At 39.3% G+C, this 14753-nt stretch overlaps 1 protein-coding gene across 7 annotated transcripts in view; it reads left to right on the forward strand.

Annotated features, from left to right (window-relative positions):
* The window catches only part of cep192 (centrosomal protein 192), an 85576-nt gene that overhangs the window by 14018 nt on the left and 56805 nt on the right, over positions 1–14753 (forward strand). For 6 of the 7 annotated variants that reach the window (XM_048260937.1, XM_048260935.1, XM_048260942.1 and 3 more), the window contains 4 exons: positions 930–1062; positions 12324–12484; positions 13048–13324; positions 13473–13625. In XM_048260937.1, coding sequence (XP_048116894.1) covers positions 930–1062; positions 12324–12484; positions 13048–13324; positions 13473–13625 — 724 coding nt within the window. The remainder of the gene's footprint in view (positions 1–929; positions 1063–12323; positions 12485–13047; positions 13325–13472; positions 13626–14753) is intronic. The other variant, XM_048260941.1, reaches the window with a different exon arrangement.

Genomic DNA, 14753 nt, shown 5'->3' on the forward strand with positions numbered 1-14753 from the left:
ATGCGCACTCAATCGCAAATCGACGCAGTAAAAAAAGCAACGTCTGCTGGTAGTAGCGAAGGTTAATTTTGAAAAAAGAGGTCCTTCACTTTGCCAATAATAAGCCTCATATTACCAAGGACGGCAAAGCCTGCATAAATAAAAAGAAGCTGGCATTTAGAAATAAGGACCGGGTGGGTGTGGCAACAGCTCAAAAAGAACATAACATGATTCTGTGGAAGGCCAGAGAAAACCATAGAGAGGCCACTGAACAGAGCTTCAGGCATATGAACAATAAAAATCTCTTGGACTCCATGAACGGCATCACAAACAAGGATACAAGGAAGTTTATTGTCACATGCATATAGTTACTGGGAGTAAGAAATGCAGTGAAATTATGTCTGGTGTCCGCCTATTTGTGCATTTATGGGGGGCAAAAAATGCTTGGTTAAGTTAGCTGAGGCTTAAACGGTATACGAATTTAGTGTAGAATTTACGAAGTAGTGACTTGTCTAGATGTGTGCCATTCTGAAGTCTTTAAATTCGGGACCATAGCTCGTCACTTGTTTCAGGGACCTTGCAGTCGGAATAGTCATTTGTTTATTCAAAGCCTCAAGTCCAAAGCAGTTTGGGCTATTCGAAGTGTACGTTTATTGTACATAATTTTTACGTCATCCAGCCGTTTTTAGTCTGACAGTAACTCGTTTAGCTTCAGCTCATTGAATCAGATTAGACCGTTAGCTTATAGCAGAGATGCTAACGGTGTAATCTGATTCAATGAGCTGGAGCTAAAAGTGCTACTGTAAGACTCAGAGAATGGCTGGATGAACTGGGAAAAGGTAAAACTCAATTGTTTAACTCGATGGAAGGTGGAAAATGAGTGTAATTCCCCAAATGGCGGAATATCCCTTTAAGCTGTCATTTCTGGTTGGACTTTTGTGTCTCTTAAGGAAGGGGAGAGCAAGCGATTAAACTTCAGGCCTGGATTAGAAGGCGGAGAGAGTAATGTGCCAGCACTTAAGAGCTTGGAAAGTGAACACAGACACTGCGACGAGGACCAGGCCGTCACACCACCAGTCACAGGTGAATGCAGTTGATTTTACGGAGAAATTCTCCAATGTTGCCTGTCCGTTCTTGTTTTGAAGTGACTCTCTCTCCTTTTTATACAACCCCAACTTAGGAAAAAGTTGGGATGTTGTGTAAAATGCATATAAAACAGAATGTGATAATATACTTATTTCCTAAACTCATATTTAGCTGCAAAAATGACAGACAACATATCAAATATTGAAAATTTAAATTTTGACTTTCATGGAAAATATGTTAATTTTGAATTTGATGCCAGCAACATGTTTTTAAAAAAGTTGGGACGGGGCATGTTTACCATTGTGCTGCTTCACCTCTTCGTTTAACAACATTCTGCAAAATGTTTAGGGACTGAGGAGACCATTTGCTAGTGTTTTAAGAATGAAATAATCCTGCCCGATATAGGATTTCAGTTGCTCAACAGTATGGGGTTATTTTAATCATGTTTTTCATTCCATGATTCACCTAATTTGACAGGTCTGGACTGCAGACAGGCTATTTTAGCACCTAGACTCTTCCTCAATGGGGAAATAGTGTTTAAATATGTGCAGAATTCATTTTAGCATTATTTTCCTGAAATATTCAAGGTCTTCCCTGAAAATGGCATTGTCTGTATGGCGGTATGTGTCTACAGGGGACAGTTTAACATGTAATGCACACAACTTTATTGGTTGGTTAAACACACTAGCACAATGCCACAATCTGTAAGTAGCCTAGGCTGCATGTTAAAACATTTCAAACCAATTTTACAAATTAAAGCCTAGTCTACCCTATTTTATATAATAATGTTAGTCTGAAATGGTGTGTCAAGCAAGTTTATTTATTACCTGATTTGGTCCAACAAATATTTAGACTTATCTTATTCAGATTTATTCTAATAGCCTACTATGAAGTGTCCATTAGGCCTATGGAATCTTCAGAAATGTCTGATAACTTCAGGCACAGAGAAAGAGGGCCAAGCTGAAGCATGTTCCCAAACAGTGCAAGCGGGCCCCTTCACTTTTTATTTGCAGATTCACATTCTGTTTTTATTGCAACATATACATAACATCCCACTCCATTTTAGACAGAGTACCAGCTGAGATCAGTTGCATTGTTTTTTTTAATCACAGGAGCAGTTTTCAGATTACATTATGTACATAATTGCAAACGGGTTCTCAAATGTTTTCTCCGTTACAGTGGGCATCGCTTTCAAATGGCCACTTCAGTCGCGCATTACGAGGCGTGAAGCTGCGTGAAGCTTTAGTACCACTTACAGCCACTGTGCGTCGCTCTGCCACTGTATATCACTCTCTTAGTAGCCTGACTGCCGCCCCTTCTGAAAAAGCAGGAGGCTACCTTTAAACATAATTGTTACCGAGAGGAATCCCAGACTACGAATTCAATAACAAAATAAATCATGCATAATTAAACATTACCTCGATTAAGGCTACTTGGGTATGGCTTAAGGCTTGACTAAACGGTGGTAGTGAAAATCAAAATCTGCTTTTGATAGTCTACTGGTGCCGCTCCACAAAACGAAAAAATATCTTAATTTGCTGTCTACGTTATTGTTAGTGTTGGGGGTAACGCAACTACGCAAATCAAAAGTGTCTCAATTTGCCCTACTTTTTGACTGCAATGTAGTCAATTGACTGCTTGACATGTCATTTTTATTTTTCTGTACAATAAACAAATACATCTGCTTTATGCTGCAGAATTACATTCATATTTGGCTGACTGCAGACGCGCCCCATATTCCAAGATTAAGATAGTATGAAGTGCTTTTTGTATAGGCTACTATCATAAAAATTTGTTAAAACAAATAGCTATTTGCAATTTGACAAAACGCTGGTCCTCATTTTGCGAATGTGAGGACGATATGAGCCTGTTGCATTTAGTTCGATGTCCGAGTCACCCACAATGTTTGAAAACCACTGGCTCGTAATCACAATAATAACACACGGCTACCCTCGGAGATGCTGACTTGCAAAGGCCTCGGGAAAACACGTTATCTCCACTATCATCAGTCATGCCCCATGATCAAAGTGGGGAATGAAATAAAAGTTTGAGAACCACTGGCTTAACAAGTTACCTGCAGTCCAGAACACACAGAATCTGTTGCAATATTCTGATGATATCGGCAAATGTTTGTTTTCCAAAGTAAGAATTTCACTTCACCATGCACCTTCGACAATGAATAGCTCATTACACTTGTTACTGTTAAACGTAGGCCTAACTGGTATCATTACAAACATTATTCTCTGTCCTAAAACTGGCATATTTTATGGCATTGTGTCATGTAAGTTCGTTGCAAAATCTAGAGAAATGTGTGAGGTGGTCAGCGGGGGACAATTGAGGCACACAGTGGATTGTGTTATTACTTGAACATTCCACACTATACACAGCTGTGGTATCAGGGGCAGGAGGATTACTGTTAGCGCAGGCTTTATATAAAATTCTTCAACAGAAGTAGTGTTAATTTCGTCAGATGAGAGGAAATATGTTTGTCAACGACCTTTTTTTTTTTCATGACTAAGACGAGACGATGACGAGACGGCAGTAATGTCCTGAAACACTGACTAAGACTATCTTAAGATGAATTGTTGACGAAAAAAGACGAGACTAAAATGTTTTGCATGAAATAAAAACTAAGATAAAATCTCTGTTCATTTTCGTCTACAAAATGAAAAGACAGAATATCTAGCTGTTATGTTTTCAAAATATTCCAAATGAGTTCATACGCAACAGCTTTCATGTAGGCTAGTCTACGTGCTGTTGCTGCAACACGAAACTACATGGAACAAGAACACTGGAGATTTCTGCCAGAGTTAGCAAGCTAACTACCTAAGCTTTATGCCACAATGCTACATACCCAGAAGTTGAAGCTTCTCTCATACAAATTAACATCCCCAGAATGTCCATCACGAAAATGTTCAGCATGTAATGTCAACTATTCATCTAGTTAGACTGATGATGCAAAGTTTGCTAGCAAGTAAGCTAATATGGAAAGTTTGCTAGCAGGTTAGCTATGGCTAAGATGGAGAGTCTGTTTGGGGAATGTGTTGTGTTTAGCATATAAGCCATCTAGCGGTATGGAGTAAAACATTAATAGTTTGGCCTACAACAGTGTTTCTCAAACTTTTTTTCAGTTTCAGGACCACTTAACTAACCCTAGCTAAAAAAAAAAAAAAAAAAAAGATTAGACCTACTTCAACAGTAGCCTATAATTAGTCTGCACAATAGGCCTACTCACTGAACCACCTTGTGGATTCATACTGTATGATTTAAACTGGCATATCTTACATAGACAGTGTTGCAGAACTGTTTTTACATACAAGTTGGTTCAATATTGCAAACAACTCATCTATATTATATTTTACCACGCGTCTGCTCATGGACTACTTGGGATAGCTTATGGACCACCAGTGATTCCCGGACCACACTTTGAGAAACACTGGTCTACGAATATGACAGTGGTCCAGTCAAATCTTTTACTGTCTATGGTCAAATCCCAGCCGAGCTATAACTGTAGCTCGACTTACCTGTGCATGTAAACATACTGACTGACAAAAAATCAGAATGAGTAATTATAAGAGACGAGTAGCCCTGTGGACACACAAAATTGTTGGAAAATTGAGATGTGTGAAACACTATTTGACTATTTATCAGAAATAATTTGTTATAAAAAAAAAAGACTAAAATGTGTTGACTAAAACTGACTAAGACTAAGATGCCTTTAGTTTTCTTTTGACTAAAACTAGACTAAAATAACTAGACTAAAATGATGAGACTTTTAGTCGACTAAAACTTGACTAACAAAAATGATATTTGAATGACTAAATATGACAAAGACTAAAAAGGACATTTCGTCACAAGACTAAGACTAAATAAAAAATAGGTGACAAAATTAACACTAAAAGGCCTTGAATGCAGGCTTGCCCAAAATAAAGGCCTGTGGTTTGTGCAGCCTACAGTAAATAACAGACCCGCCACAATGTGCGGTATGATGCTTTTTTACAAGCAAGATGTTTTTGGTGCCCTACGCACACTGCATGTTCTTAAATAACAATGATAATCAGTAATATTCGACCATTAATTTGTGTAAATGGGGAAAGCGTGACCACCTTGATTGGCTGATGATTGTAACATGGGCATGATTCCAAACACCTCCCTTACGATGATGAGTGACTGTGACAGGTCTCGGAATGCGTGCGCTACACAAGGACAGAAGATGATTAATAACTGGGGCCGTAGGCTATTCACAAAGGCTTTTATCTTACCACTAGGAGTAGGCTACTCCTATATCGCACTAAAAGATTTTAGCTTGGAGTTTTCTCTTAAAAGTTATACACAAAGCCTTTCAGACAACTGCTAAACTAGGAGTGAGTCTTCATTGCTATGGATGACGTCATTACTCATGCACGAGCTTCACTGAAGTGACCACCTTGATTGGGTGACCGGTCGGAGAATGCGTGCGCTACACAAGTAGTGCAAGGACGAAAGATGATTAATAACTGAATAAAAAGGCCTAGCCTAAATGAATAAAGAGTAAGGCAAAACAAATAGCCTAGTAGCCTAATGAAACATGGGCCTACGGATTGATGCAGTATCTTTGCAACATTATTAAATTAATCTGTCACCATATGCCTTGGCTACGCTTGCAAAGAGGAGAACATTTTAATTTGATTCACAATGAAACATTTATTTTACATGTTAACAATGAGTAGTTTTGGTTGTTGTTGGTGGCGTTATTGCATCCCTTTTATGAATGCAAAATTGTTCCCTCGCGATTGGAAGCTCCTGTTGCCGCATAGGCTACGCATTTCAAAACATCGCAACATAAAATGCCACAAAAAGCTGTTTATGAATAGGTCTTAGTGAGTTAGGAGTCCTCTCGACTTCTTTTAAGCTGTCCCAGACTTACAGTAGGTGCTACTTTTAGGTCTAAAATGCTTCGTGAATTACTTTTTGTGAAAAAAATGAGGAGTCCTGAAGTTAGGAGTGACACGCCCATTATTTTTAGGAGTTGCTCCTAAATTAAGCCAGTTAGAGCTACTTTTAGCCTTGAATCTGACCCCTCAATAAAAAAGGCATAGCCTAAATGAATCAAGAGTAAGGCAAAACAAATAGCCTAGCCTAATGAAACATACGGATTGATGTATCTTTGTAACATTATTAAATTATTCTGTTACTATGCCTACGTTTGCAAAAGAGAACATTTTAATTTGATTCACAATAATGTTACATTTAATTTACATGTTGACAATGATTAGCCTAGTTTTGGTTGTTGTTGGCGTTATTGCATGTTAGTTATGCCTACAATGCAAAATTGCTTCCTGATTGCTCCTGTAGCTGCATAAGATTTCAAAACACGCAAAATGCAGGTTTGTGAATAGGTCTGTGAGTTAGGAGTCCTCGACTTCTTTTAAGCTGTCACAGAGGTGGGAAGGTGTGATTTGTTGGGGGCAGGGCCGGATTAACTGGGCACAAATGTCTGATGGCCCCCCTTCCCCCCCAGTCAACGTGAATCGGGTGGTCAGTTAATAGGCCTATATCGTGAAGATTTTTCCTGCCATCTAAGGCCTAGTCCACACGTACCAAACCAACCTTTTTTTCCTCCGTCTTCCCTGGAACCGTATCAAGAATATTTGCGTCCAAACGGATCCATCTCAACACGACTCAACACGTTACTTCATACCCCAGGCCTATAGGTGGCACTGTTTCTTTACAGAAATTGACCAAAACTTGCACTTTACAAACAGACAGAATAGGCTACGACGAAATGGCTAGTGCAAGGAAACCAGAATTGTTTGTGTGGACTGATGGTGAACTGTCAACTGTAGTCAACTGTAAAACTAATAAACTTTATTTTACGGTTTGTGAATGGTGCAGTCCCGTCCTTTATTTGGCTAACGCAGGTAGGCCTACTAATCACCTTTACTTTCTTTGGTTGTAGGATAGTCCGTGATTCACATTAGTTTTGGCTATCACCGCAATTAGGCTACTAAATGCAAGGCTTACCCAAGTTCTAGGCTATTCTGTCGCCACATTTATAATATTGCTATAAAACCTTCGTTAGTAACAGTCAATACTTTTGCCTGCATCAAATTGTGCATTCGCATTCAGTGTGCTACCATCGGCTTAACGTGAGTTCTAAGCGTCTTTGTAGGCCTATGCTTATATCTGATTTCACTCGACTGTGAATGCATGTATGTTGTAAGACATGTAAAATAAATGAATGACACTGGCACTACACACAAATGAATGTAGCCTAAACTTACACCGCACTTTTCTAGTAAGTTAAGTTCAGTTAAGTTTAACTTTAGTTAAATTCACTGACAGTAGCTAGAATGCATAAAAAACACCGGGAAAAACAGTGTTCAGTCCACCAAGTCATAAGCTATCGGCGCTGCGCAGCACCAGTTGTGATATTTATCGTACGGAGTGTAATCGTAGGCAATGTCATGTATGAAAACTAGTATTGTTAGGCAATACTATAAGTGCAAGTCCAGGGCAGCTGAGGTGTGGCGATGACATCATCGATACGCGAGCAGGATGTGCAGTTTCTCTGTCTAAACTAATTCAAACGGACTACGGTTTCAGATTTTTCCACTCGGGGACTAGGTTTCAGAAAAGTGCGGTTTCGGGCAGTGCGTTTACAGGATTCGTTTGGACGCTTGGCCAAGACGAAGCAAAACCTCTGCGTTTAACCTAAAAAGCGTCCACCGTGTGGACAGGCCCTAAGGCAGGAGCGCATCTGTGAGGCCAAGCCTCACCAAGTAGCTTGTTTGTTTACAACTAACATTCCATTTAATTAAACTGCTTCATAGGCTATGCCAAAATAGTTTTCAACATTTTGAATATTCCTGTCGGGTGAATTGAAATGTTCTCAAAGTAGCCTTATGGCTGAAAGCTGCTTGGGATCCCCCCCGTCAAGCAATACAACCATACAAACGCGCTTCCTGCACTCATTGTTTCAAAAGGAGTAATTTCGGCTTTGTCAGAACTGAAGAGCTGTGGACGGCATGGCACGTGATGCCCAATGAAAATAAATTAACGCAACCAGGGCTCTACAGTGCGCCCATTTCACTCGCACATGCGAGTAAAAATGATGCCGTGCGAGTGCAAAAAAATATTTAGGTGCACTGGTGCGAATGACTTCTAACCATGTCAATATTTGTCTACAAAATACACCGCAACATCGGTGAAACATTACTGGTGCAAACCATAGAATCACGTCGCGAATGCAGCATAAAAACTACACCTCCCATCAACGTTAGCAGTTTTTAGCGTTGTGACTAAGCTAGTAGTCTTCTATCAAATCCAAGAGCTGCAGAAAAAAAGCGGAAAGTTGGACTAGACTTGCCTACAGCCAAGATGCAAAGATTGAAGAAATTAGTTTTTCTATCCACCGAATTCATTGGATATAGGAGGAACAGGATGAGATTCTGAGAATGCAGTGAGAGAAGGAAAGGTAACCTAACATGCCTTTTAGCCCAGTTGACGTATTGGCTGCAATATGCAAAATATATCTGTAGCTTAACCGCACAAAAAGTAGCCTCCCCGTAATACTCCCATTTTATTCAAAGGTAGAACGCTACTGACAACTCCAGGCTTCCACGCATGCTGGTTTGTTTACACCGAATACAAGCTGAAGTGCAAAACGAAAGTAGGCCTAACGTTTTCCTACTGCCCCCATCAATGCAGATATTTCAAATACAAACTAAAAGTATTAAAAATAAATATCCTTGATTAGCCTATGTTGGGTTTTGTGGAAGAGAAAATGGACTGTTTTAGTAGTAGTATTAGGCAGTATGCAGTCAGATAGGTCACCATGGGCATATTTGGTTTAGCTATAGATGGATTCACAAATAAATAAATTGGCCTACATTTGACCGGATACTTGATATACAGGCTAAATGCAAATATGGCAATGTATTATATTATTTTACGTTAACAAAATGTAGGAAAATAGAACAGACTGAAAATAAAGTAGGCACTGATCTTTAAAATCCTTCCTGTAGCCTAAATGTCAGTCATTCTTAATATTCGCAATTGGTGCACTGGCATGTTTAACTGTTAGCTGCAGTATGTTAGATTATGTGCAAGTTAAGTACAGAACTGACTGTGCACCCAAATCTTTGTCTGTGCTCCTAATTTTTTTAACTTGGGCGCACAAGTGCTCCTGAAAAAAATATGTTGGTGTAGAGCCCTGGCAACGCAACACAACACAGACCCCGCTTCTCTTGCGTCAGTCACTGACATGAACGAAACACAGAACCTGCTTCTCTCACGGCAGTCACTGACCGTAGCCTAGAATAAATGCATGGGGAAAAACACTTCCCCATGACAAAGACATCGTAAAACACTGAAAGTTAATATTTTGTCACTAGCAACATACATCTGTCAAATGTGTTATGTTCCAAGTAATCGCAATTCTGTTCATAAAGTTGAACAAATACATTTGCTTATTTCACAGAAAAATATTAGGGCTGTCAAAATAACTGATTAATTTCGATTAATTAATTTGAGAAAAAATAACTGATTAAAAAAATTAGTGCAGATTAATCGATTCCGTATGACCTTTGACCCCGAGCCGTTCTAGGAAAAAATTAGACTGTAAAATGAAGGAGAGAAGAAAACGTGCTGCCTGGATCATTGATTGGAACATTTAAAAAATGGCCTGATGGTGTTGAAAATAAAGTCCTTTGCAATGTCTGCAAGTGTTGACATTGAGGGGAGTGTTCATTTATTTTCATTGTGTCCCCTAGATTATATATCTGTGGCCTGAAATGCCTTGTATGTGAAAATAAAACTTCGTCCCGAAGCACTTTTGAATTTTATTTCCTCAGCATATTAGGTCATATCCATAGATTATTATGGCCATTATTTGAACAGTGAAAATAATAATAAGAGTTTTTGAACTTTAATGTCGCTAATGCTGATTATGCAATGATTCATTTGAATTTAAATATTTAAAATACTTTCACAGCAAAAATTATATATGCAATTAATTTAGATTAATTAATCACAGAGTATGTAATTAATTAGATTAACTTTTTAATCGATTGACAGCCCTAAAAAATATAAATAGCCAGTTAGAGTCTACAGTGCAGAGTTGGTAAGTTATGGTAGGCCAACTTGGAGTGAACATACAAACAGGGGAAGTTCTTTCTCTAGTAGCTGAGTAGCCTGATGGTAGGCAGGTGCGCACGTATAAGTCCGAACATGCAAGCGCCAATGAATCGTGCTCTCACGACAATCATGCCGTTAAGTTCGCCTTCAAGCAAGGAAAACGATGATTTGAAGACATCTGTTTCGTTGGAAAGGCAAGGGGGTAGCAACAGGGCAACACAGAGACAGGCCCGATGGCAGGGCTGTTATGAGAGTATTAAAATATGGGATATGCTACGGGAAAACGTTAAAACTGCAAGACAGTGGGGGAAAGTTAAAATACGTGGTAAACACGGAAAAAGTTGGCATGCATTGTTTCGGTCCCCGTGCACAGGGATTATTTGTCATATTATTAATCACATATGATTATTTGTGAAATTGTGCAAACAGGTGCAACACAAAAGAAGGACTGGTAGCGTGCAAGCTCACGGGAAAGACTGATTTAAGAACGTTATCACAGTGTGGCTGTGGCGTAAAGCAGCGCGGGTGGAAGACAGCGACAGTTGGCAGGGGAGGGTCATGTCTTTTTTAACAATTCTGTCGGAGGGTCATTGAACAATTTCTAGCAGGCAAGGGAGGGTCATGCAACTTTAGACTGAAGCATTCAAAATTCCTCTGGTGGCCCCTTCAATAAATAATGAACAGTCCCTAGATTGCTGCTGGGCTATGTCTTGAGAAAACCAGAATGTTTAATTTGTCCTGTGTTTCTTCTACGGCTGCAAACGGGATTCACTTGCAGTTAACCAAATATTTCTTTATTAGGGCAGGCATATTTCTGGCTATTAAATTATTTCTAAACCAGTCTGCTAAAGTCTGTAGTGAAGTCTGTGTAGGGTTTTCCAGGCTCCATTTCTTTTTACGAGACACCCTGCTCACTTGAGACATCTGCCGGTTGTTTGGATTGTTGCAGCGTCGTTGCAGTGTCACTGGAAAAATACAAATTAAAGTTGCGTGATCCCGCACGCGGACCGCGAGTGAAGCTGGCCAAGTCGAAGCACTGCCCACTGTAGCCTTTTAAAATGATAAGTAAATATGTTCCTTTGGAAATTTGGATCAATGGTTGCTTTTATATAGGAACGTCACTAATTACCGCCCATCCCCTATGTCCGCTCTCTTACGTGTATGTGTCACTTAATATTAATTTCATTCGGTTAGCCGTGGCCTACTGGTTAGCGCTTCGGACTTGTAACCGGAGGGTTGCCGGTTCGAACCCCGACCATTAGGCACGGCTGAAGTGCCCTTAAGGAAGGCACCTAACCCCTTACTGCTCCCCGAGCGCCGCTGTTGTTGCAGGCAGCTCACTGCGCCGGGAGTAGTGTGTGCTTCACTGTGTGCTCACTGTGTGCTGAGTGTGTTTCACTAATTCACGGATTGGGATAAAAGCAGAGACCATTTCCCTCACGGAATCAAAAGAGTATATATACTATACTTCTATACAAAGCAAGACTGCGGATTCCTAAAGAAACGCAAGCACCCACACCATAAGTGTATCTAAATTAGCTATGTACCAAAAATGACATTTTACCGTGACTCGATGAGCTGTAAACAGTGTTGTAAGGCTGCGTGTACAAATCCGCTTGGAGCTCCAGTGGAATTTTGCTATCGCGATGAGACTTCTCGTTCTAACCGTTGATGTGCCGTGTGAAAGGGTGGAAATAGGAGGCCCACCAGGCCAGCACTAAGCGTGGTAAACAAAATCGGATAAACGAACCAAACCAAATTTTGTTCAAATCTACACACCTAGGTTCATTTATCAAATGTTATTTTGAAGTATTGAAAAATATTGTTTAATTTTTGAACGAAAGGGGCGTTAATTGGTGCTCTTACCATAAATAAATAAATCCATCCCCAACAACAAATTTAGAAGAACCACAATTATTGGCACCCCTAGAAAATGACACTGATGTAAAATGCACTAGTCATCCTTCAACATGGGAAAGACAAGCGAATACACAATTCAAGCTAGAATGGCACTACGTAGGGCGCATGCCTTTGCTAAGAGCCCAGTGTTTAACTTTGTATATCCTCTGCCACAGGGTGTATTCATGGTATGGTATTTATGGTATAGTATGTACTGTCTAACATTTTGTCAATCCTTGCAGGTGCTTCTGACAGACCTTCTACCAACAATGAGATGAGGGTTCTAGACATTGTGGATGGCATGGGCGCAGACAGCAATGATCACCATTCTTCTGCTTTTTTGCCCACAGCTAGTATACCTGAGGATAGTGCAAGACCTCTCCATCACTTAAATCCCTTTAAGGTGACTCGAGAAAATTGCTATACATAGTGATGTGTTTTTGCATGTACAATACTATTAAACCTCTTTCTCAGAGGTGTCTAACACCCGGGCAATGTTCCATTTATAAAAAGCGAAAAAATAGTTTTTATTTTCATTTTACCACAGAGTTGATATTATAATTGACTTTAGTGTCCATGTCAGCCATTTCAAAAGTACCATTTCAATAGAGATTGAGCCCTGAGCAATTTTTTTAAAACCGCATTAAAGCCAGATTATGTTAACATATTAAAATTTGTGCTAACTTTGACAGCCCATATACATATATAAGAAATTCTAAACTTAATAACTTTTAATAGCTCATCTATACTCGACAGATGATCTAGGCAAACAACCACACACAGAAAGCGGAGGACTGTAAAGAGAAATTTGATTAATGTAACCAAACAAATGTTAAGATTAAAATCATAGATTGCATCTTTGACAAAGCGTGTTGGTGGGAATCGTCTACAACCAAATATTTTCTTCTTTTTTTTACCTTCATTTTCCCCTTACATTAACTATTTTTTGTTGTTGTTGGAATGCAGGATCCTAGGGACAGCACAGCCTTTATGTCAAACACAAACCAGAGTGGTCACCACCTCTCTAAGGTACTTCAGAACACGCATGTGGTCGATGAACTATCGGACAGACAGGAGAACCCCAATAAGGCCTCTGGGTTGTCCTGTGTACTTGAACCTTTACAAGGAAGTAAGGAGGATTTTGAAGGTCCCTCATTGGATCCCAAATATCTCTCTCAAAGCTTTCATGATGAGGAGGCTGGAAGTTGGAGCCACTTCCCTGAGGATATGGACTTTCACCAAGGTTAAATCTTAATCAGATTAGTAGCAACAATATATTATCTTCTTAAGACTATAAAATCTTTCCCAGACGACCCTAGTAATCACTGTTAGGAAGAAGAATGTTAACTTGCATGAAGGTCTCATTTGTTATTTCCTTTTTGTTTTTTTAGGTGAAAGTGAAAAACAGAGTGTTGTGTACCAGAATGAAGAGGGAAAATGGGTGACCGATTTGGCCTACTACTCCTCATTTCAGAAGGAGTTAGAAAGCAATCTGTCTAAGGAACTAAGCAGCCAGTTTCAAAAGGAAGACTTTGTCTCTGGCAGTAAGTAAAGAAAGTTCAACTAAAATTTACACCAAGGCCCGAGTTTGGCAGCGATGTCTCCATTTCAAGGCTTTTCTCCCGCTCAGGTGTATTAAATGTCTCTGGCAATATGGGAAGTTCGGGAAAAGCTATGTCAAGGCGGGGACTGAGATGGGCGAGACCTCTCTGATTAATTTAATTTGAATAAACCAATCACATGCAAACAGCCAAGCTATCTATCGGCAAATACTGTGTTGGCCTAGACAAAAAAAAGGAAGAACCCATAAATGGCGCCATATCGATATTGTGAACAAGTGAGCAGCAACCATACAACAGTGGCACAAGCCTGAATGATAGAGAGACCAAGAAATCATCTCGAACAAAGTGGTTCAAAAATAGGTAAAGTTAACCAACAATTGTGGAGCTACGATGGCAATTTTAAAATAGCAATCATATTTAAAATATATGTTAAAATTTTGATGAGTTTTAAAAATCTGTGGTCCTAAAAGTGGCCGTTTCCAACAGATTAATAGGAGATGTGTGAATATGTGACTGAAAAATGTAATGACTGAATTACCATAACCAGAGCCATCATATAGCTGAAGGCTTTGGAGATCACTAAAGAGCTAAACATACCCACCGACTTCAAAACTAGCCTTAATGATACGGCGCAATGGACACTTTTATGGCATTCTGAAAAAAGATCAAGGCATTCATTAACATATTACTGTATTACAAGTAATTTATTTAATTTCAATTTGACAAATGCATCCCAAAAGATGAATGAATTTGATCTCATGATTTAATTTTAATGGTGTAAAACAGCCTGAATGGCCTCATCAGCAGCATTTTCAAAAAAAGATTTGTTATACAAAAAGCTGCCATTCTTTTATTTTAATTTTATTTATTCATTTTATTTTTCTAAAAATTGTCATGAAAAGAAGGGTCGTCTTATATTCAGGCCAAATACGGTACATGATTGTCCCATTCTTACCATAAAGAGATGTAGCATTCTGCCATCCTATGTGAAATAATAAGCAGAACAGTAGGAGTAGGCTATATCCAAAATACCTACACGATGTTGGCTGCAAATAGCCCATCATTAATAACATGTCATGGTAGGGTGTCCGAAACGGTAGGTAACGTACA

Source organism: Alosa alosa, chromosome 13, assembly GCF_017589495.1.
Source record: "Alosa alosa isolate M-15738 ecotype Scorff River chromosome 13, AALO_Geno_1.1, whole genome shotgun sequence".
Taxonomy (NCBI): domain Eukaryota; kingdom Metazoa; phylum Chordata; class Actinopteri; order Clupeiformes; family Clupeidae; genus Alosa; species Alosa alosa.